The sequence below is a fragment of the Protopterus annectens genome, chromosome 2.part1 (assembly GCF_019279795.1).
Source record: "Protopterus annectens isolate FY-2018-M chromosome 2.part1, PAN1.0, whole genome shotgun sequence".
NCBI lineage: Eukaryota > Metazoa > Chordata > Ceratodontiformes > Protopteridae > Protopterus > Protopterus annectens.
In genome coordinates this window covers 502,487,922-502,513,857 of record NC_056729.1, presented here as the reverse complement: position 1 = coordinate 502,513,857, position 25,936 = coordinate 502,487,922, and the positions used below count along the sequence as shown (strand labels likewise).

Genomic DNA, 25,936 nt, shown 5'->3' with positions numbered 1-25,936 from the left:
TTAACTGAAAATCTCATTTATACAACCTTGAAATCATGCACCTGCAAGAATTTTACAAGAAAGACTATACTGATGAATCACCTTAATGCCTTCCAAAATGGGAGCAGTGTCCTTCAGGGTCTCAGAATGAATAGCCAGGTCCACATTAGCCAGTTCCTGCTCTGTGTCTACTGCAATCCGACTCGTCTTTACACTAACAGCTGCTTCATGCATGTCCACTGCAGCTTCAACTTCCTTCTATAGGTCAGAAAAATATATTAGAAATGGTTCTGTTCGTGCTATTTGACTTTACTGCCAAATTACAGAACACAATATTTTCAAAAAGCAACACAGACAATAATACTTTAGAACAGGATTTCACTTCTTAAGTAACAAATTTATGTTTATTTTTTTTTCATGTTTTTACATCCATACTTGCTGACCATTCAGCCTCCCACAACTGGATATGAGCTATTTTTTTGTTACAGCCCGCCCCACTTCTGACAAGTAGTTATGCATAACGGTTAAGGTGTTTAGCTTACAGATAGATGGTGCAGGGTTTGATTCTTACGAAGGGGTAACTGGGTAGATTTAAAATGGACCACAAAGGCAGTTAGCCTAGTACTAATTTATGAACTGATGAACAGCCATTGAGTGGGGGTGGGGCATCATTTAAGTAGCTATGCTGGTTCCTGCCACATCCTTCAAGCTCCTGAGCCACTAACTGAACATGGGTCACAACAAGGCCCACTATCAGGACTTTATCCCTTTATGCCATTAGAGCTGGCAAATTTATGTTTATCCTGCACTGAAAGCATGAAAACTGTTCTGCCTTTTGTGCAGACTCCTTTGTCACAGATCTTTACGCTAAAAAAAGCTAAAAATGCTTAAAAGAACTAAAGATTTTTGTGATTCTTAACCTAGAAAGATACACAGGTTACTACTTCAAGCTTGTAAACTCTTAAAAATAAGCTAATATTAACTAGGCTTGAAAACGTAAAATGTTAGTATTATGCTATCACAATGCAAAGAGAGTATTAAGCTACATAAACATCTATCATTTTTTTCTGCTACCCAGATGGGTTGGTGCCCATTTTTAGTGGAATCCACAAAATAACAGCTTTATAAACAGGACAAAACAAAAAGGCGTTTATACATAAGTGGCACATAAACCTTTACACACACATTATATAAAGGCATTTAACACGGAAGAGTGAGACAATGCTGTAAATTAATAATAAACATTTGCTGTAACACGTTTAAGCATGAGGATTCACAGCAGCGCACACGAGAAGAAAGACTACAAGAACACGGGCCATTTTACTACAGAAAGAGGTAACAGATGAAAAACTGTGCTTAATTAATGAGATAATGATACATTTGGAATTAGGAATAATAAATCAATGAAAAATGCTCAAAGAACCAGACTTGAAGAGTTTAACTAATGCTTTTTGGCATTAACACTTCATCCTGTAAGTAAAATCGGCATACAGCATTTTCTTAAGGGTAATTTTACTGCTACAGGATCTAATTTTGGCAGGTAACTGTTTCCACATATGACCTACAATATTAAGTTGACAATATTCTATATCAGGCAGCGTAATGAACATATGTGGCCTTCTCAGGGTTTTTCAATGACTGGCCCCCTTCATACTTTGTATCAGAAGGCTGGTTTTGGAGAAAGGAGAATGGAAAGACAACAAACACATGGACTGAGATTAATGGCAAAATATGTTTATATTGACCTTTGGAGATAGTTAAATGAAAAAACAATCTTTTCAGGGTGACGCTTGTTTGGTGGTGAAGTCACATGAAGGACTTAATATATTACAAGCTAAATTCTCAAAATAACGTTCCCTGATGTTAGGACAATGCAATCCTCAAGGAATGTTTAGCATGAAAATAAGTTCCAAAGGGACAGAGTGTATACATTTCCAAACAAAGTTATTGAAGGGGCGTCACCATGAGTTACTGGACATTTCTGACAATTGTGGCATTGAATTTATGACGGCTATAGTTAGAAATAATGATACATTTTGGGGAAAAACTATCAAATGACATATTCAAATTTAAACAATACTAAAATTTAAAGTGACAATACATTATTTATTATTTGTTCTTGATGACTATAAAGATAAATATTGTTCAGTGTTACAAAAAGTGGATAAAAAATATCTGATTTTAAAGAAAAAGTAAATGGATAAAACAGAACCAAATAAAAAGGAATACAAGGCCAATACTGCTTATGTATTACTCCTTTCAAAAAATAAAGGTAGATTTAACCTTGTTCATCAAATAACTGACAAGAAGTCCGATAACACTAATACAGAAGTGGACATTCCTAACTGGGATGTTAATGTTAGAGGTGGTAATGATGATAAACAGAGTTTTGATATATCAAACCCTTTAGAATTTATCCCCACTGAGATGGTCCAATGGACTGCAAAACAAATATCACACACCAGTGAAACTGTTGGGATATCGGTGTCAACAAAGACATTCCCAAAAGCCACACAAGAGGTTTAGGAAGAGGAAGGGTTAAATGGTAGTTGGTTACCAATCAAAAAAGCTGTGTTGGGTGATAGAAAATGATGGCTCGGTTTACACCTAAGATAATTTTAGCATTTTCAATTACAGTAGTCTGAGCCTGGATGAAATATATTTTAAAGTTTTTAAAAGGGTTTTACTTTTATTCCAAACACTTTCTTTGGGCATAAATAATACTTTAATTGATCTGAAACTTCTTTTGAGAAAGATTAATTTTGCCATCATGTTTGGAGACAAGAATCATTTTGAAAATATAACTAAAGTAAAGAAAAAATATTTATTTAATTCCCCCTTCTGAACCCAGTTTTGCAAAATTTGAAGCGTCAGTAGACAGGAACCTTAGAAATTTTGAGAAGACTAATCACAGGTACTATAACCTTGACCAAGACAAAAAGAGAATACTACATGAACTAAGTTAAAACAAAGAGATTATGCTTATGAAACCAAAAAGGGTGGACTGGTCTTCATGGACACACTGGGTGGCTAAAATGATGGAAATGTTATATACTAAGGATAGATGCCATCTCGGTATCAAAAAACAAAATTAATTTAGCTTATGGAAATGCTGATTTAATTTTGCATGACCATCTACTTCAGGAGTGTCGCTCTCCTATTTTAGACACAATAGAATAGTCTTCGTGAGTTCTGTTCAAGCAGCTTTATACAAACACATCATGACAGAAGAACTTAACTTAAGTAATTTATGTACAAACTAACTACTGCAATCATGCATGCTCACTGTCTAGCTGCACTCTAAAAATGGCACTAGGAATAGCATGTGCCTGGCATTTATATGTGCACGCTCAATCTTGATATGCTTCTTAAAGACACAGCACATGCACTCTAATCTACATCCTCTGAGAAATAGAACATGCAATGTTATGAAACTATTTTGCATGCAGATACCACAGATAGTTCTTTATCATGCATTTATACAAGACTAAGTACATATATACACAGTTAAGTCCATGTTGTTGCGTATTTCGCACTGGGCCTGGATATTCTACCATATCGTGTGACATAAAACTGGGAATTGGGTTCAGCAACTGCAGCTCTCTCTTCAAAATGTTCCACCTTGGAAGTATTTGGAACATTTTCAGGAATGGAATAAGAGGTTGAAACACACTCTGGGATGCAAACAACATTTGATTCGCTCTGACATCTAGAGTCTGCATCACAGGAACAGTACTGCGATGATAATGATTCCAGTACAGGAAGAAGATGCCAGCAATTTCTACTGTACTCCACACCCTCGGATTCTACAAGGTAGGATCTCGGCTTGGCACACATACCTGTAAGTTGACCAATCCGGTCGAAACCTTTCGCCATTTGTATTCTCAGTGTCTCTCCTTCCCTCAATGGACGAAGAAATCTGCTCGATTTATCGTAACTGGACTTCTAGACATAACACTTCTTGAATAATTGAGCCTTGACGATTTTATTGTTCTTATCTTTAGGGCTCAATAAACTGGAACTAATAGGTAGCGTAGTTCTGTTTTGCCTGGAAAGAAGTCTTCGAGCAGGTGAGCCAAGAATATCACGGGGCATGTTTCTGACATTAAGCAAATTCAAAAAGACATTGGTATTGTCACGCTTTGACCTTTCAAGTAATTGCTTTGCACTATGCACTGCATGCTCAGCTAGACCATTTGACTGTGGATATTCAGGACTGCTAGTAACAAGTACAAAGTGCAATTCTCTTGCAAATTTCTGAAACAACTGACTAGTAAATTGAGTACCATTGTCAGAAATAACTTTGTGCGGACTACCATGGACTGAGAAATGAAATTTCAACTTAGTAATAACAGCAGTGGATGTGAGGTTGGGTTGTAGATCAATCTCAAACCAATTTGAATAAGAGTCTACCAATACTAAGTAGTGTTGATTGTTTCACTTGAAGATATCAGTGGCTACTGTTGACCAAGGTAGTTCAGGAAATGGACTTTGCAAATGCAGTCTAGTACTATTGCAAACTGAACAAGAAGAAAGTACTTTATCAATGTCTTTCAGTAATGAAGCCCAAAATACTAATTATCTCGCTCTGGATGTGGAACCTGGGTGACCACAATGCAAAATCTGCATACATTCTTGTAAGGAAGCAAGAACAACAATTTTAGGACCTTTGAAAATAATGCCATCTTCCATCAACATTTCATCTCTGTAAGGAAAATAAGTTTGCTCTTCAGGTGGTACACTAGATTGCTTGGACGGCCATCCAACATTAATGTAGTGATTGGTCCAATTTTGGACCAGTCTTTGTGTGATCTCTTAACTCATAAAGCCTAGTGGTAGAAAAATGACACACTGCCACTATGTCAAAGTCAAATTTCTCTGCGTCAAGCTGTTTTGCCGTATTTCTGAGCGATCTGGATAAGGTATCAGCCAGATAAAGCAGTGCGCCTTTCGTATAGACCATTTTGAAGTTATACTTTTGCAATTTGAGCATCATTCTTTGTAATCTCGCTGGAGCTGAATGCACAGTCTTCTTCAGAATAGTAACTAGAAGTTGGTGGTCAGTTTCAATCTGAAAAGCTCTACCATAAATATAATCATGAAATTTGGAACATGCAAATACTATTGCCAAAAGTTCTCTCTCAATTTGAGCATACTGCATCTCAGTTTGGGTAAGTGTTCTAGATGCATAGGCTACTTGTCTGTTCTCGCAGTATAATTGCACCAAAACCAAATTTTGAAGCATCACAGGAAAAGAGTGACTGGTTTATTCACATCATTGTATCTTAATGTAGGTGGGGCGACAATTTTCTGCTTAAAGTCTTCAAATGCCTTCTGGTGCTGTTCTAACCATGACCATGTAACATTTTTGCACATCAGCTCTCTTAAAGGTGCTGTCAACTCACTGAAGTATGGAATAAACTTGACTAAATAGTTGACCATGCCTAGGAAACGCTGTAGAGCTTGAATATTGTCTGGTGCTGTGCTGACATCTCAAGAATAGCTGCTTGCTTGGTCAGGTCTGGTCTCAAGCCAGTACTGGTAAACAAATGACCTGCATATGTAACTTCAGAAAGTCTGAATCTGCACTTCAGAGGATTGAGCTTTAAGTTCACTTCATGTGCTTTGTCTTAGAACTTTCTTAAAATTTATGTCATGCTCTGCTTCACAACTGCCTCCAACCACTAAATCATCTACTACTATGGCACAAGGATAAAGTGCAGTTGTGTGCCTACCATAAATGTAGATGTTCGAGTGTATTCACTGTTGCAGTCATTACTCTTGGGTTATCCTGCTGGCAGGCTACCCTCAATTGGCCAGAATTCCAAAGTCTAGGTCTGGCGTCGGTTGCTGTCGCCTCTTCCCTGATGTCAGTGCGCCAGGGGTATAAAAGATGCAGCCGACGCCATTTTCTTCAGTTTTTCTTGCCCCAGATGTCAGGTGCCCCCAAATTGGTAGGCTGAAAAATATGCCAATAAAAATACATGCACAAAAATAACATTTCCTTCATCTACAAGCAAATACACCAAATAGGTTGTATAGGATAGAGAAGTGCAGATAAGACCCAGCAAAGAAAAGGGGGCTGGTGGGTGGGTAACCTGGACTGCAACAGTGAATACACTCGAACATCTACATTTATGGTAGGTACACAACTGTACTATGTTCATCGTGTTTCACTGTGGCAGTCATTACTCTTGGGTTGAATCCCAAAGCTGAGGAAGGGTGGCTGGGCTAAATAGGATTAGGAGAGGCTATGAGGCCCTGCAGGAGTGCAGTGGCAAAGCCTGCTCTGGACTTAGAGTAAAGAGGTAAGTGGCAGTGCTTTGTGAAGGTGTGCACTGAACACCAGGTTGCAGCCTCTAAGATATCTTTGGCTGGTACTCCTCTGAGGAAGGCTGCTGAAGTGGCTGTTGCTCTGGTGGAATGAGGCCTAATGCCCTTAGGCACTGATTTGCCATGTTGAGAATAGCAGAAGCGGATGCAATGGCCTATCCATTTAGAAATAGTCTGTTTTGAGATAGCCTTTCCTTGTAATACTGCAGCATATGACACTAAAGGTTGCTCAGTCTTTCTGAAAGCTTTAGTTCTGTCCATGTAGAAGCGTAGCTGCCTGTGTATGTCCAAAGAATGCAACATTTTCTCACCCTTGTTCTGTGGATTTGGATAAAAGGTAGGCAAGTGAATGGTTTGGTTGAGGGCCACACTGGACACCACCTTAGGCATAAATGTAGGGTTTGTCCTCAGAGAATCCCTGTCTGGATGAAAAATGATGAAAGGTTCCACAGCCATGAGTGCTTGTAACTCTGAGACTCGCCTTGCAGAGATTATTGCTAGAAGCAGAGCTGTTTTCCAGGATAAGAATTTTATATCTGCTGTTGATGCTGGCTCGAAAGGAGGCAGTGTGAGTTTTTCCAAAACATAATTGAGGTCCCAGGCCGGAACTGGTGCGCTCCTTGAAGGCCTAATGTTTTTGGCCCCTCTGAGGTACTGCCTTATTAAAGGATGAGAAAACATAGGTGGTTCCGCATTGTAATGGGCTGAAATGGCAGAGGCATGATTCTTAATTGATGAGAAAGAAAGGCCTTTGTTCAGCATCTCAGTTAGGTATTGTAAAATCTGAGGGATATTTGGTACACACGTGTCAATGCCTTGTTCCAAGCACAGAATCTCTTCCATTTCTCTGCATAAGATTTTCTGGTACTGGGCCTCTTGGCCTACAAGATAACATCCATAACAGCTTTTTGAAAGAGGAGTGTTCTGAATGGCTACATTATCCGCCATGCTGCCAGATTTAAAGCCCTGAGTTGGCTGTGCAGGATCTGATTGTTTTGCTGGGTCAGCAAGTGAGAAGTTTGAGGCAATATCCATGCTGGACCTTGAGACAAGCTCTTTAGGACTGGGTACCAGTGCTGGCATGGCCAGTCTGGTGCAATCAGCATCATTTTTGGCTTCTCTTGTCTGACCTTTAGGAGTACCCTGGGAAGGAGAGGCAGTGGAGGAAAGACATATACTGCAAGAATTTTCCAGCTGTAGGACAGGGCGTCCACTTTCCATGCTTGCTTGTGATAAATCCTTGTGCAAAATCTCTGCAATTGGCAGTTGTGAGGGGAGGCAAATAGATCTATGTCTGGGCATCCCCATTTCTTTATTATCATGCTGAAGACTTGTGGATCCAGTTTCCATTCTTGGGGATCCATGAGGTTTCTGCTTAGTTCCTCTGCCAGAGTACTTGTTTTTCCTGGCAGAAATTGTGCTTGCAGGTGAACTTGGAAAAGCCAATGCTGTGTCCCATAAGGTCATTGCTTGTCTGCAGAGGGGGTAGGAATGTGTACCTCCCTGCTTGTTTATGTACCACATGACCATAGTGTTGTCTGTCTATCAGTAACTGCCCTGGATGAAGTAGGTCCTTGAAAGCTGTCAGGGCATTTTGAACAGCTAGCATCTCTTTTTGACTGATGTGAAGATGCATCTGGTTTGCAGGCCATGTGCTCTGAATACATTTTCCTGCCATATGGGCCCCCCCGGCATAATCTGATGCATCCGTTGTCAGTGTCTGTCTGGCTGTGGGTAGACTGATTGGCAGACCCTTGTTGTGGTGACAGGCTTCTGCCCACCATCGAAACTCCTGTTCCAGGCAGGGAATGAGTGCAATTACTGTCTCCAGGCTGAGGCAATGTTGAGTCCAAACACTTTTTAGATACTATTGTAGTTTCCTCATATGCAGTCTGGCATATGGAATTAGTAGAATGCAGGATGCCATGAAACCCAAGGTCTGCAGGATTTTCCTTGCAGATAAGTGGGTTTTTGTCACCAATTTCTTGAAGTAAGTAGTCAGATGCATTTGTTTGTCTGGCGTGAGATAAGCCATCTGGGCAGTTGTATTTAAGCTTGCACCCAGGAATATTATCTCTTGAGATGGCACTAGTTTTGATTTCTTTCCATTTACTGTGTACCCTAGGCCAATTAGTAATCTTTTTTACAAACACCAGATGCTTTAGAAGAATGTCTTTGTTCTCTGCTTGAATTAGGCAGTCGTCCAAGTAGGGATATATTTGAATTCCTTTCTGTCTGCAAAACGCCATTACTGGTGCCAGGCATTTTGTGAAGACCCTGGGTGCAGTAGATAATCCAAAGGACAGTGCAGAGAATTGGTAATGCATTGAGCCAGCTATGATTCTGAGGTATCTTCTGCAAGACTGTCTGATTGGGACATGCAGATATGCCTCTTTTAGGTCCAAAGTTACGAGCCAAGCCTTCTTGCCCAGCATGGGCAGTAGCTGCTGTAGAGTTAACAGCTTGAATTTTGGAACTTCCAGAAAAGTATTTAGTATAGACAGGTCCAGTATTGGTCTCCAGGTTTTGTCCTTTCTGGGTACTAGGAAAAGTCTGGAGTAAAATCCTTGCCCCTGCTCTTGTTGTGGTACTTGCTGAATGGCCCTCATGTCCATGAGGGTTGTAATTTGTTTTTGTGCCTCTGCCCATTGATTGTGTGGCAGGTCTGGCATACCTTTTGACCTTGGTAGAGTGTGAAAATGGAACCTGTAGCCTTGGGACACTATGTTCAGGACCCATTTGTCTTGGGTAACCATTTGCCAATTTGATGAAAAAAAAGTGCTAGTTTTCTCCCTAAGGGGGCTGCCAAAAGAAAACTGCTTGAATCTGGTAGAGGAAAGTCATTTGGACTGTTTCCTGTAAGGCTGTGATTTGTCTTCTCCACTTTTGGAGGTAGGAGCACCCCAGTGTTTAGGCCTGTATGAGCCTTGGGGCTGAGATCTGCCTCTGGGACGCCTGTATCTGCCTCTTTGTGGCCTGTCTGACACTGGAAAGGACCAGTTTTTAGAAGGCCAGTTCCTGCTACACCTGGGTGGCTGTACCTCTAAGAAATCCTTGACTGTCTGCATGGATTTTGTTTTATCCTACATTTTTTAACACCTCTTCTGCTTTAGTACCAAAGTATCATGCTGTAATGGTGCATCTAATAATTTTGCTTTAATATGATCAGGCAGATTCTGTTCCTTTAACCAAGCATGCCTTCTAATAATAGAACCTGTAACAGCGGCCCTGCAAGAGGCCTCCAGTGAATCATAACTACATTGCAAAGTATGCTTTCCCACTTGTTCAGCTGCATGCAATAAATCCTGCAATTCTTTGTTCTCTAAACATTCAGTATTTGTCAACAATTTCTGTTTAAGCAGTGACATTAAATATTGCTGATATTTAAGCATATGAAACTGACAATTTAAAGCCCTTACAGCCAGGGTAGCAGAAGTGTAGACTTTTTCCCCCCATCTGTCTAGAGTCCTAGAATCCCTATCAGAGGGGACAGGGATTTTTGCAGTGGAACCTTTGACCCCTTTGGGACCCTGAGACATAGTTTGGGGGTCAGTAGCAGGGTTTTTATATAGGAATTTATGAGAATCCGGGACCCTGTAGTATCTGTCTGGCTTAGCAGGTGCAGGGGGTAAAGAGTCAGGGGACAGGACGGACTCTGAAAATACATCATCTACAATGTCTAGAACAGGTGGAACAGCAAGGGGTTTGTGCTGAGAAAGTAGCAGAAAGTCTCTGAGCCTTTTCTTAGATTCAGAATAATCTTGGCTCTCCCAATTGAAATGCTCCCTCATGGTATGTAGGGTTTCCCCAAAAGAATAATCTTCAGGAGGAGAGGCTGAAGGAATGATTCTTCAGCATCAGAATCCTCATAGGGAAGCATGGAGTAATCCTGTTCAGAAGAGGAATCAGAGGAAACAGAAACCTGATCAGAAGAATCATACTCGGTCTCTTGCCTAAGCCTCTTAGGAGGGGGATGGGAGCCCCTGATCAAAGTAATTAGGTCTTCGGCCATTTTGACCATCTGTTTTTTAGGCATGGAAGTCTGAGCAAGAGAATGCTGTACTTGTTTCTTTGTCTTTACAGCTGCTTTAGTCTTTGAAGCTGAAGATGGCTTAATACATAGTTGTGTAGGTCTGAAGACACCCTCAGAAGCCGATGTCTGCTCAGCGGCTCCAGAACCATCTGAGGGAATGATTTCCGAGTGTCCAATACCTTGAGTATCCAGAGGCCCAGTCGGCTCCACGTGGGAGTTGGAAGCGGCCTGTGGCTCTGAGGTAGTGGGCGCCAGGGGCTGCGAAAGTGCCTCACTGAGAACCGGCGACTGGCCTAGCAGAGGCCTCGTCGTCAGTTTTGGACCTCGGATGCCTATCCTTTTCCTTGTCCTTGAGTTTTTTGTAAACTCCGGTTGTCGGCTGGTCCGACGGCATTATATAATTAAATCTTCGGCCAAAGTAATGAAATGCAAAATCGAACCGACACTTAATAGTGCGTTGGTTAAATCTAGCACAAAACCGACAGCTAGCAACGTTGTGATCAGGGCCTAGGCAAGGAATACAGCAAGAGTGAAAATCCTTATGAGGTATTAGCTTACCACAAGAAATACAATTGTTAACTATTTCTGACATCGGTCTGGAGCAAGAAAAAAAGTTTCCCCAACAGGGTACTTAGCTTTAATGAAGATTTCAGTTCTGAAATTCGGATTTGAATATCTCAGAAGTCGGCCAACCGGCACTTGCGAACTGCTTTTGCTTCGGGCACCGCACGGCAAGAAAGACTGAAGAAAATGGCGTCGGCTGCATCTTTTATACCCCTGGCGCACTGACGTCAAGGAAGAGACAATAGCAACCGACGCTGGACCTAGACTTTGGAATTCTGGCCGACTGAGGGTAGCCTGCCAGCAGGATAACCCAAGAGTAATGACTGCAACAGTGAAACACGATGAACATCCTGAAAAAATTTGCTCCATTCCACGCTGGAAGAATTCACTTGCATAATTTATTCCAAATGGCATCCTTAGGAATCTGTATCTGTCAAACGGAGTACCAAAACTAGTTATTAATGAAGATTTGTGATCAAGCATCACTTGCTAAAATTAACTTTTTGCATCCAAGACAAAAGAAACAGTGGCATTCAGTATTAGGGAGGTGACCTCTTCGACTGTGCGCATTGGACGATATGGTCTCTTCAAAGCTTTGTTCAAATCTCTTCGGTCAATACATATTCTGATTTCATCTGAGTCTTTTTTGTGAGCTGCTACCATAGACATTCATTAAGTTTGTTCTGTAACTGGACAAATTACACCTTGCTGCACCATTTTATCCAAGAACCTTACCTTTAGCCTACATAGCTATCAGAACTCTTCATGCTGGTCTGACTACTGGAGTGACCTCTGGCTCTAACTTCATGGAGTAAAAAACATCAGCATACTCTGAGAAAATGGCTTCAGAAAAATTAGAATTAGGATATGCACTTATGTGATGAAATTCTTTGGTAAAAGAAAGCAGATTCATTCTCAAACTATCTTTGAGACTCAATAAAGACTGTACTGGTCTTCGGACTACACAGAATAACAAGTTGTAACAGTTCTTGACCAAATAACATGAAAGCATCACTAAGCTTTTGGTTTAGATTTTTTTCACCTCCATAAGCAACAAGTTTCTCACTACTGGCCACACAGAGTTGTTCATTAGTTCTCACTTGAGCAAATGTGTCTGCTGATATAACATTACACTTTGAACCAGTGTCTACTAGAGAATATGAACAGCCAAAGCATGTGTTTAAGGAAAATGAGTATGTGACAATCTGCTTGCATTAAGATGGACTTTGTACTGTGAACTTTGAGTATACTGTGAATAGTGGAAAAGGACAAAAACAAGAGCCTGCTTAAAGCAGAAAATGTGCCTTATATGGAAGTGCATCCAGTTTTCTTTTTCTGCCTACAGATGTAGTAATGTGAACTGCTTTAAGCCTACGGGTAAACCACTGATTGGTTAATTGTCTTTTGTACTGATCTAATTGGTCCAGTCTATATTTTTGTATTGTCAACAAGTATTACTAGTATATAAGCTTATGCATTCCTTTGTTCTGGGAGTCTCCCTGGTACTTTCCATGAGGTTCCCACACGTGTGTAATAAATACCACTGAAAGAGAGGAAAATCTTTCTTGCCTTTATTTAAGGTAAAAGCTAACACAACAACTGGTGCCATTTACTCGGATCTGAATTGACAACAGCTGCAGCAGTCAGGGATTGAACAAAATACTGCTAGTGAAAGGGCCCATGACAGAATTTTCTGTTTTTGCGGTGTTTCTTTCATTTCCTGTACTCGCCTGCTTTAAAATTTGGTATTGATAACTTTGCAGGAATAAAATAATTCCTCTCATTCAGTCGTTTTGAGGTAAGTGGCATGCATTTCTTTTCTGCTATTGACTGTGCAGTATGTGGGTTAAAACGAAAAACTGGTGACATAAGAGTAAAAGGAGATACGAGAGTGGGGAAAACGACGCTTACAAAACGTCACAGCTTAATCTGTAAAATACAGTATAGCTTATTGTGTGAAAATGGGAGTGACTGTGGGAACCATAAAGGAGCCAGAAAGAGGTACACCAGCTGGTTATATGTATTTGCGTGTGTCCCGGAACAGCTGTATGTTTATAAGTCAGTGGATCGCCCTCACTAAGGGTGATGGTAAGCTCGCCTTCCCAGAAAATGGCAGTTTTAATAAAAATATTTTGCTTAACCTCCGGGAAAGTTAAGGAAAAAAGGGAAAATAATACCAGGGTTGTGCTGGGCAGCAGTTAATGATTGGATGACAGAGGCAAAAGAAAGAAAAAAAGATTTGGTTATTAGTAGTCTAAATTGAGGGAATTAAAACACACTGCCAGTAATTTAGATGGAGTAAACGGTAAATGTTTGAAGGACCCACCCTTTAAGGGGCTTTATCCTGTAAAGGAATTAGCTAAATTGCAAATAACTGAATCGTTAGAGGACGATAATGCCTGGTTTCCCCCACCACCGATTGCACCACCACAGTATCAACCCCCCCTCGCTCAACAAAGAGCTGAAATACAGCAGCCAGATTCCACCACTAGGGATGGAGAACAAGCTGTGGTCTGTCAGTCTAGTGAATCTGATCCAGAAACAAGCGATAAAAAAAGAGGGACCAAGAACTCGTAGTAAGACTAATAAGGAAACAAAAGCTGTAATGTACTTTAAATCTAAACCCTATCATAAGGGAAAAGGGAGGCAACATTTACACCGACGAAGGCATTTTGGCCAGTTCCCAGTTACAATTGACAGTGGGGATGGATATTTTGGGCCAGATAAATTTAATCCAGACTCAGAGTTGGAGTCGTCAGATGATGACAGATTGTTACTATTGAGGGAGGTACCTAACCCAGCCGATGCTAGAAACGCGCAGGAACCACCAACCATTGTAGTACCGAAGGCGTGGTCGGCGGTTGATTTTCAAGCCATTACCAAATCACTACCGTCCATCCGTACTAATCCAGCTAAGTTCCAGCGTGTGCTGGCGGGACATATTAGTCTACAAAATCCTGCAATCGAAGTCAGTGCAGTTCTTTAGTATGCCATGCCGGCTGATCTGATGAAACGAATTTGGGACCATGCTAATGTCCCTACTCCAATTCCAAAACACAATGCACAGGGAAATAATGGATTTGAAACGGTCAGATAGCGTATAGTAGATGCTATTATGGTAATAGTCCCACCCACACCCAACTGGTCCAAAATAAAGTCAGTTCTTCAGAAAGAAGGCAAACCTGTGGATGAGTATTTAAATCGTCTCACAGAAGCCTTTGAGGCTTATTAGGGTTACCCAGAACCCAGGAACTAAAAAACGTAAAACCTCACCAAATCCAAATATTCAAGACAGCAAGAATAAGAAGCAAGTACAAATGTCACTTCTTCTTGAAGGTAAATTTACCCAGTTCACAGTAGAGTAATTTCCAAACCAACGTGATGAATCAAGTTGAACTTTTAAAACACGTGTTTTATTACATTTGCCTTCATTATTTTTTCTTTCTGCTTATGACAATTAAAAGTTCAACTTGATTCATCACGTTGGTTTGGAAATTACTCTACTGTGAACTGGGTAAATTTACCTTCAAGAAGAAGTGACATTTGTACTTGCTTCTTATTCTTGCTGTCTTGAATATTTGGATTTGGTGAGGTTTTACGTTTTTTAGTTCCTGGTTTCCACATATTTTTCTTGGTTCGTTACCCAGAACCCACCGAAGGGCCAGCACAAAGTGGACTGTCGGCTGTCTTCGGAGATGGGTTACGGCCGCAAGTACGGGATAAGTTAAAGGAAGTATGTTTAAACTGGCTTAGTCTTGGATTGCATGAATTGGTCACACAAGTGCAATACCTCTCCAACCACTTAGCAAGGGAGAAAAAAGAATTACAGGAAAAATTGGCTAAGGCGCAGATTCAGATGTGTACTGCCTTCGGGCAAAGTGGGCGGGGAGGACAAGGACGGGAAAGAGGGAGAGGTGGACGCCAAGGGTCGGGAAATCAAAATAGACAAAACTGGCAGGAAACACGATCAGCCCCACCCCAAAGCTACAATAATCAGACGGAGTGTTTCAATTGTGGCCAAGTAGGCCATTGGAGAAATGAATGTCCGTATCTGGCTGAACAACCTGCCGCACCCACGGATACGTCATCTCAGTGGAAATCTAATTGGTTCCCATCCAATCGGCAGCCATCACAATGAAGGTTCCCTGAACAAAGACAACAGCAGTTGTGCCCTTTCATTCCTGTGGATCAAGATGGACCGCATGTTATGTTGCTTATCAAATATAAACCATACCCATTTTTAATTGACACTGGAGCAACTAAATCTATGTTGGCTGATGAAGCAGCAATAAATGCCCCCCCCCCTCCAATAACACAACTAGAGGGGTAGGTGTCTCTTGTATCCCTATTCAATATTCTGAAACCGTCCCAGTCCCAGTAACTTTGGGACCTTTACAGGACAATCATGCATTCTTAGTAGGACCCTCAGCACCTTTAAATTTATTGGGGAGGGATTTGCTCTGTAAGATGGGAGCAACCATTTTCTGCACAGCTGATGGAGTATATTTACAAGTACCTTCAGATAAACAAAATAGTATTTTGGCTACTTTAGACAAAACTGTCACTCAGCAAACAATATGTATGTAGTCTGACCTCAATAAAAATAAGCATTTAAATTCATTACCCTCTCATCTATGGACCACTCATGATAATGATGTTGGATTTCTGACTTCAGCCACTCCTGTAAAAATAACCTTAAAACCTGGGGCAAAGTTACCTCGGGTGCCATAGCACCCTTTGACGACTGAGGCTACATCTGGTATTGCACCCGTCATTTCTGCTTTGATACGGCAAGGAATCGTCGTACCTACAAGCCCATGTAATACTCCAATACTACCGGTAAGGAAACCTGGTAAACAAGCTTACAGATTTGTGCAAGACTAGTCATAAGTCAATAAAGCTGTTTTGCCTATTTTTCCAATCGTACCAAACCCAGCTACGATTTTAAGCTGTATCCCACCTACAGCACGTTGTTTTACGGTTATAGATATCTCATCAGCTTTCTTCTCTATTCCGGTACATTCTGATGGTCAGTATTTGTTTGCATTCACTTATTAGGGCCAACAGTATACTTGGACCTGACTACCCCAGGGATATGTAGAATCTCCAACCCTATTCTCTAGAGAGATGCACAGACAACTACAGGATTTACAGTTACCACCACGTTCAGTTTTGGTCCAATATGTAGACGATATTCTTATAGCTTCACAAGATACTAAGTCTTGTACACAGGATTCCCTTCTAGTTTTAAAGTTTTTAGCTGATCGAGGCTTTAAGGTAAATAAATCTAAAATGCAGTTCTGTCAAGAAAAGATACTAAAGATACAATACTTTGGACACATCATTTCTATGGGGTCACGTCAAATTATTCCAAGTAGGATCACTTCCATTCAGACTGCCCCTCGCCCTGTAACTCGGAGACAACTCAGGGAGTTCCTCAGCTTGGCAGGTTATTTTATACAGTGGGTGCCTAATTTTCCAGAAATGTCATCCCCTCTGTTACAGCTTCTAAAAAAGGAAGTCACAGATCCTTTGCCTTGGTCCCCTGAACATGAAAATGCTTTTCAGGCTATTAAAGCAGTACTGATAAACCCACCTGCCCTGGGGCTCCCCAATTATTCTAAACCATTTGTTTTCTTCTGTTGTGAAAGGAACAAGACTGCCCTGGGTTTGCTAGCTAAAGCACGCATGGGGGGGCTATCGACCTATAACAAATTACAGCACTCAGTTAGACCCTGTTGCTTCTGGCTATCCACCCTGTTTATGAGCGGTGGCTGCCACTGCTGTTTTGATCGATATGGCGGCACCATTGACTTTAGGACATGATACTATACTAGCAGTACCTCATGCAGTGCAAGCATTACTCTTAAAAACAAAAACACAGTATCTTTCTAATGCTCGCCTCACTAAATATGAGTTAAGTTTATTAAGTAATCCTGCTGTGCAAATTACACGTTGCTCACCACTAAACCCTGCTTCATTGAGTCTAACTAGTGACGAAGGCGAACCACATGACTGTGTGCTTGTAGTTAACACTGTTCTTTCTCCCAGGTTAGATTTGCAAGATGTTCCTTTGCTTAATCCCAATTTAGTTCTTTTCGTGGATGAATCCTCCTTATGAAACAATTCTGGTGAACTCCAGGCTGCATGGTCAGTCTGCTCACCATCTGAGGTCTTACAAACTGGACAATTACCACCTGGCACCTCTGCACAAGCCACAGAATTAGTGGCACTTTCTCATGCATGTAAAATGGCCAAAGACAGATCTGTTACTATCTATACTTATTCATGTTATGCCCATGGTGTTGTTCATGATTTTGGTACCTTATGGAAGGAAAGGGGTTTTCTGACATCCTCTGGGGCACCTATTAAAAATCACCTGTACATTGATCACCTATTACAAGATTTGTTACTACCTTCTGAAATTGCTGTTAAGTGTGCAGCTCACCAGTCCAACTACTCCCTAGTAGCTAAGGGAAATAATTTGGCTGCCTGGGCTGCCAAACAGGCTGCTCTTTCACACACCGTTCAGGGACAATTTCTGCAGCCCATTTTACAAACGGTTACTTTTGACACTACTGTTTTAAAAACTTTACAAGACGAAGCATCGGAATCAGAAAGAAAAGCATGGCTGGCTCAAAGCTGTTTCAAACGCTCTGATTCAATTTGGCAGCATCCTGATGGCAGATTAATTTGCCCCATATCTATGTTAAATTCTCTTATAAAAGCATATCATTTGTCAGCTCATGTAGGGGTACAAGCATTAATCAAACAAATCCAAAAGGACTGGTTCGCCCTGGGACGTTCTGCTTCTGTTCAACATTTTTTGAGCTCATGCTCCATTTGTTTACAGCATAACATTCTGAAAGGCACTATGGCCCCAGCTCAACCAGTGCTCAAACCAATGGGACCATTTTGTGCCTTACAGTGGGACTTTATTGAACTTCCACCTTGTACTCGTTTTAAATATGTTTTGACAGTTATTGATATTTTTTCGGGGTGGTTAGAAGCCTACCCATGTGCTAAAAATGATGCTATTTCAGTTGCAAAAAAATTGTGTTATGAACTGATGCCTCGTTTTGGTGTTCCCTGTCAAATATACTCTGACCGTGGAACGCATTTTACTGCTCAGTTAGTTGAATCATTGTGTACAATGTAAGGCATCATTTTGAAATTTCATTGCCCGTATAAGCCTCAGGCACCAGGTATTACTTGAACGAATGGAATCAGACCTTGAAAACTACACTTGCCAAAATCACTTCAGAAACGGGCCTAACTTGGGTGCAGGCCTTACCACTAGCCTTACTTTCTATGCGAGCACAACCGCATCCTACTAAGGGTCTTTCTCCTCATGAAATTCTCATAGGTCGCCCTCTGCGTATGCCCAGGACACCGCCACCACTTTCTGAATATGATGCATTTGATAGTGATATTCTTTTGTACTGCAAATCTCGTTTCCTTTTTACAGTTTCACCATCAAGTAGCAGCTGCTCAGCATTTTCCAGATCCTTTCCTGTCATCTGCCCTACAACCAGGTGATTGGGCATACGTTAAGTCCTTTTCTAGAAAATCAGCGCTCCACCCGTGCTGGTAGGGGCCTTTCCTGGTTCTTCTGACATCATCATCTGCTGTGCGACTACAAGGATCTTCTACTTGGATCCACATTGCACACGTCAAAAAAGTTGTACCAACAGCTTTTACCTTTTTCAACTCCAGATTCTCCTCCCATTGCCACTCGTACTCGAAGCAGAACTGTTCCAGTATCTGACGATGCCTAACATCTACCCCTTTGGAAAACTTCAAACTCCTGAGAGCACGCAGGCGCAACAACCATTTCCACACAAATATTGGACAGGCATTCTACTGGTCATTCTTGTTGTACTATTATTTTTAATGTGGCCATTTCTATTTCCTGCTCTATTGACGCATCAAACCAAGCGAGGTATTTGGCATCCACCCTTCAACACCTATCAAGCCATCAAATATGCTTACGCTTCTACCTTCAGCGTTTCTGATTGCTGGATTTGTGCAGCTCTTCCCACTTCGCATGACGGCCTGCCAATGACAGATAGTCCTTTACCTACTGAAAACTATTCCACTATCCTCTTTAACATTTCTGGGGGATTGTGTAAAAAGATACATTCAAATCAAACTGTAGCTCTGACTTTGGCATATCGACAGCAAGGCATTTTATGCCCAAAACAAAAGGGAATAAAGTCGTCTCAAGTAATTGCACTATAACAATTCAGAGAGTATGTGCCGTTACTAACTACACAGCCTTACAGTCAATTAACGTTACGGCACGGGATGGGTCTATTTCTTATTCAGTGTGGTGGGCCTCTGTATCTGCACCATTCAAGAATTATTCAGACTGGCAGACCTGTAATGTGACTGGAATGATGCTGGGGCCAAAAGAGGTATGGATCTTTGAAAATAGCCCTACAATGACAAATTATTCACAACTCTCATGACTTAAGTTAGATTTATATGATGTATTCTCCCAAGTAGTGTTCAATAATAATAATGTTACTACAAACATTTCCACTATGCTCTTGGAAGAACGATTGTATTTTATATGTGGTAGAAAAGCCTATAAATGGCTACCAGGAAACTGGTCTGGTAGCTGTTTCTTAGGTTTAGTCCCAGCTATCCAACATGTATCTGCTTTACAAGGAAAAATTCGGAACGTTCGAGGGATCAAAAAGCCTGCCAATCGGCAGGCCAAGTTGGTGCTTCATGGATTTATCATCATGACTTGGCTCATGCTGGCACTAAAGGACTATCCCATATGGACTTGGGTGATGACATCACATCATGGGCCGGAATAATTCCAGCATACGAAGCAGTAAAATCAATTTGGGAATTGAGAAAGCTGTCTAAACTGCTTGAAATACTAAGCAATGCCACATTCTCTGCTTTGGAACTAGTGACTAATGAACTGACTGCTATGAGAGCTGTAGTCCTCCAAAATCATATGGCTCTCGACTTCACCCTAGTGGCAAAAGGTGGAACTTGCGCTTTAATCCAGGAGGAGTGTTGTACATTTATTCCTGACAATCAGCACGAGATTGAAAGTCATCTTGAACTCAGAGAGTCTCCGAACTCTCCAAGGCCAAGGAGGCCGATAACTCAACATGGGCATGGTTAACCAACCTGTTTTCAGGTTGGGGAGGTGGACTATTGAAGTTAATTTTATTAATTGCAGTATTAGCTATTATTGCCTTTCTTGTTGTGTTTTTAATCAAAACGTTGATTTTAAAATTAATGTCCTTCAAGACTACTAAAAAGGTACCAATGTTTTATATGCCTGCAGCTATAAATATAGATGATGAAATAAAACTGTGTGACAATGTTGAAGGAACCAGCCACATGGTCATGTTAGACTTAGGGCAAATGTATGACAGATTAATTGGTGATGCTTACACAGTATCAAATGGGGGATTGTAGAATATGAACGGCCAAAGCATGTGTTTAAGGAAATTGAGTACGGGACAATCTGCTTGCATTAAGATGGACTTTGTACTGTGAACTTTGAGTATACTGTGAATAGTGGAAAAGGACTTAAAAACAAGAGCCTGCTTGAAAGCAGGAAATGTGCCTTATATGGAAGTGCATCCGATTTTCTTTTTCTGCCTACAGATGTAGTAATGTGAACTTCTTTAAGCCTATGGGTAAACCACTGATCGGTTAATTGTCTTTTGTACTGATCTAATTGGTCCAGTCAATATTTTTGTATTGTCAACAAGTATTACTAGTATATAAGCTTATGCATTCCTTTGTTCTGGGAGTCTCCCTGGTACTTTCCATGAGGCTCCAACACGTGTGTAATAAATACCACTGAAAGACAGGAAAATGTTTCTTGTCTTTATTTAAGGTAAAAGCTAACACAACACTACTTTAAGCTCTGTGGATTTACCACTGATATGGACAGTACAAAACACTTAGCTCTTTGTCAATAAATTCACTGCATCAACTCCTTCACCAACTACTGATGCACCATCTACTGAGAAAGTCAACTGCTGCGGTTCTATACTTGATCAACTTGCTTTTTTGTGTAACCTTTATTTGCAACTGTTTGAGGTTTACTTGATTTGCAGAACTTTTGGAAATGGTTCCATTTTTTACACTTGTGACATTGCTGACTGAATGCTAAGCATTTCTCTCTTTTAGACTCATGATTGGCACCACAATTGCGACAGTTAACAATAAAGCTAGACTTGGGTTTTGCTGATTCAAGCTCATACTGCACTGAGGAACATGCTCCTTTAACTGGACTAGTCATAACTTGCTGGAAAACTAAGTGGAGTCATAGCTGACATGTGCTTAGGCCTACACCTGTTTGCCACATGTTCCATGCTATCTACATTTGTTCTGGAGCCTACTGAAACCATGTTCTTGTCACTTGTAAGCATACTTGTATGCTTCTGTTGTCACTTCATGGCTTTGACAAATCTCTATGGATTTACTCAATGTTAAATCACTGTCACGAAGCAAAATCTTTCTCACAGCAGCATTATTAATACCACACACGAGCATGTCATTTATTAACTCATCCTTAATTCACCAAAGTGACACGGTTTTAGCTTTGTTTCTCAGGTCAGTTAAATAAGCTGCAAAAGTTTCCCCTGGTTTCTGATGTCTCATGTAAAACAAATGCCTCTCTAGTGTAATATTTATCTGGGGGTTACACATTTCTCTGAACTTGTGCTTCAAACACTCAAGAGTCTTCCCTTGATTCCACGGTTTTCACCTTCTCCTTCATATACTGCTGGTGCATACACAAATGAACGCTCTCTTTCTATGGTCTCTGAGCCAGCTAGGTTTAGTAAAATGAATGGCCTGGTGCGGCATCTTTATCTGAATAAGCTGCTTGTATAAAAACATTGTGCTCTTGCTCAAATATTCTCCAGTACTCTGCAATATTCTGATCAAATACAACAGGTATGGGCTTTTGAAATCTGTCTGCCATATTAATGCATACCAGTGAAGGGTTTTGCAAATAAGCACGAACACACACACATATGCCAGAAATTTATGCCAGTATTTGTAACATTGCCCAATAGCACAACAAACCTCTGTATAACTGAACTTTGTGAAATAAGTCTCTTGGCCACTGTAATACTCTTGAAATTACTTTATTGCAAGAAATCACCTCTTATCTGTGTAAGAAGCATATCAAATAACTGCTCAGTGCAAGCCTCTGTGTAACTGGACTTTGCAAAATAAGTCTCTAGGACACTGTAATACTTTTGAAATTATTGTCTTGCACAAGTAATTTATCATTGTTTTAAAAAACATTTCAAATAACTGCACAATGCGAATGAACTGGGCAAGAGAAGCTCAGAGTCAGTAACATTTCAAAGTAACTCCACTTTGCGAATATACTGCACACAGTACACTGAAATTTCCCCAAAATGGCGGTACCTTGCTAGGCAATTCTTTACAGTGCAAGAAACACTCTGTAATGGCGACACTTTGTGAACAGACACGCACAGCACAAGAAACTTTTCAAAATGGCTATACTTTGACTGTACTTCACAAAATAGTTGCACTTTGCACACAAATAAACTTTTCGGAATACATACACAGTAATAAGCACACGCTGTAAGCACTTTTACACACTTTGAGATATATCAAATAACTTTGGTTATGCCTTGATACAATATGAAGTCGTAGGTATGCCAAAATATAGTTGCCTTGCTTTATTTACGCTTAATATGCCCTTTTTGTCCTTATATTTGTTTTGCTTGTTTTCTCTCTTTTCATGCCCACTGCACTTTCCTTGTCCTCGTTTTACTCTAAACATGCCCATTTTACTTTAAAACACTCATTTTGCTTTAAACATACTTGTTTTGCTTTTCTGTTAATTGATTCTTCAAATATCTTTATTTTAAACATTTCCCTTAGTTAATAAACCTTTTGTGCCTCCTGCTTGTTTAATAATATGGTTTATGCCCATTTAATGCCCCGTTCTGTCCTTTTTATAAACTAAGCTGTTTGTGTGAATTCCCATTACCTTTTGATTCTTTTATGGCTCTTTTTCATGCTTGTTTCTCTTAGTTTACCCTCACTGTCATCTCTGTACCTCATGGCTCAGAATCTGATTCTCTGCAATCCCACTTCTGACACCATGTCGCTCTCCTACTTTGGACATATACTTCAGTATAAATGATTTACTAAATGGCCAACAACACTGCCTATGGAACATACATCTTCCTGCCCTTTTTTTTACCCGTACCCAATAAAGGGGTAAATTTAGTACCCCAAGCTGACCTTACTTTATCCGATTTCATATTATAACACCGAACGCTGAAAACAGTGAACGGTGTTACATCGACACATATTCAGCGAACGCTGAAAATGTTGAAACCACAGAACAGTGATTTCTTTCCTAGGGAAAGAAATCGCTGTTCCAACCCCCCCCCCCTAAAAAAAATATTAAAACACTTCCAAACACATACACACATACGCTAACCCTAATTATACCCCAAAAAACAGTAAACAAGTACATACACATATGCATGTAACCCAACGATGCATCTAAAAAAAAAAAAAAAAAAAAAAAAACCGTAAACATTTTAAAACATACGCACTTACCTTAACCTGCACCCTAACCCTAAGGTCAGTAACTCTTGCACATTTACATAAACAGTTCCAAACACAAACACACATACCTTAACTCTAATCCTACCCCCCCAAAACAAAAGTAAACAGCCAAAACACACACACACACGCAACTCAACCATACATCTAACACAAAACAAAAAGCAGTACACACTTTCATACATTTGCAATTACTTTAATCCGCACCCTAACCCTAAGGTCAGTAACTGTTGCACAATCACGCTCGGGAGCTATACCGGACAAGGGACCACACTACACTCCAGAACAGGAAAAGCAACAAAGCGGTCAAGCAACTTCTTTCCCAGAGAAGGAATTCTCTGAACAGCCGCTTCGCTGTTTTGCCTGTTCGCCCTACATGTATCGATGAAAACGCATTCGACAAAATGCATTTTTGTCGTTCTAATATGAACCCCTTTATCCATACACTGCTGGATAAGGTCTTCAGGATAACTTCTGTGCACACAAAATGCTCTAATGTTACTTTCTACAAAAAAAAAGCATCATACTCAGATGTCATCCAGGCTGCTCAAACCACTGGATGTGGATTCTTCAACCAGCTTTACTTTATACAAACACATCACGATAGAAGTTTACTGACTTTAACTTAAATAACTTATATGCAAACTAACTACTGCAATCATGCAGGTTCACCCTCTGGCTGCCCCCTCAAAATGGCACTAGGAATATAGCACATGCTTGGCATTTCTACATGCACGCTCAGTCTAGATAGGCTTCTTAAAGACACAGCACATGCATTCTGATCTAAAAGCAGTTTATCGATAAAACCTTGTTTGACTTTCTTTACACTGAAAAGGCCATTCAACAATATTTGAAATGCCAAAAGTCCATAAAAACATTTCAGACCCACCCCTTAGACCTACAGTAGCATCTAGAGGTTCAAAAACAAACACACTGTCTATTTGGATAGGACATTACAGCCTTTTGTTAATATGAAAAGCCGTATCTTTGCAGATTCCTGGGATTTCATTAGAAGATTAAATCAGGACGTATACAGAGAAGAACTTCTGTTTGTAACTACAGAAATAGCTGATCTTTTTTTCTGTTATTCCCCGTGAACAAGGTTTAAAAATGATTTGAAGAGGGTTTGATACAATGTGAGTTTTTAGTCAATATGGTGTGAAGTTAGTTCTGGAATACATGGAGTTAATGCTTATGAACAACTATTTATTTTGAAGGTGAGTCTTTCAAGCAGACAAGTGGAGTTGCTATGGAGGCGGCATGTACCCCCCCAATACATGCAAATTACTGCATTATGGATATGGGAACAAAAATTTGCATTAAACTCACCATTTTTTAAACACTGCAGTATATACACCGAATTTTTGGATGGCATCTTTACATTATAGATGGACACTAGAGACAGTTTGTTAAATTTTACTCATTACCTCAATCAGACTGCATTTCTTAGGGTCACCTACAATGCAGCCGAAATAGGGATGGCCTATTTAGATGTACTTATACAGAGGAACAAAGATAAAAAGGCCTTTAAGTCCAAATTATATAGGAAAGACAATTTTTCTAACTCATACCTACATTATACTAGTGATTGTCCCATGCATCAAAAAGGGAATATTGTGAAAGGGAAATTGGTTTGAGCAGCCTGGATGACAGAGTATGATGCTTTTTTTTTTTTTGTAAAAAGTAACAACATTATTATTATTGGGAAATATGTTTCTGAATCGGGGATATCCCATCCATTTAATTGAGGAATTAACTTTGGAGGTAAAACAAAAATGTAGTGTGGGTACCCTTATTCCTATATTAACCCCGACGATTCCCAATCATATGGTACTTTCGGAAGGTGACTTCACGACCATTGTTAACACTACTAAGAATGATTACCAATTTCTAAGTGCAATTAATGAGATGACACCTTTAAGACACAATACAGTTATGGTTAATCACCATGACCATAGTCACTCTTATAGTTCGTGTTTCACCGCTACTTTCAATAATGATAGTGACTAAGTTAGATTTATTTTATATAAGAACTGGTACTTTTTACACAAGGATAACTTAATGGAGAGAATAAGCCCCCACCCTACAACTGTTTATAGAAGAGGTGCCAATTTGAAATGTTTACTTGAAGCTAAAAAGTTTAGACTCAACACAAGGCTTAACGGTTGCTTTACCTGTGGAGCTTGCAAGATGTGCAAGTATATAAAAGTAGGGAGCTCCTTTGAAATTGAGGATAAAAAGCAGTACATTTCATACAAGCTTAACAGTAATTCCAAAAGTATTATTTACTTAGCAAACTGTAAAAACTGTTCGGCGTTTTACATAGATAAAACAGACTGAAAATTTTGTGAGAATCTATGAACATATATATATATATATATATATATATATATATATATATATTTACACTATTTCTAAAAATAA

General features: G+C 40.1%; 1 protein-coding gene across 1 annotated transcript in view; it reads right to left on the bottom strand.

The window, feature by feature from the left end:
- The window catches only part of LETM1 (leucine zipper and EF-hand containing transmembrane protein 1), a 1,101,007-nt gene that overhangs the window by 278,079 nt on the left and 796,992 nt on the right, over positions 1-25,936 (bottom strand). Inside the window, exon 13 of the mRNA XM_044062295.1 lies at positions 82-237. Coding sequence (XP_043918230.1) covers positions 82-237 — 156 coding nt within the window. The remainder of the gene's footprint in view (positions 1-81; positions 238-25,936) is intronic.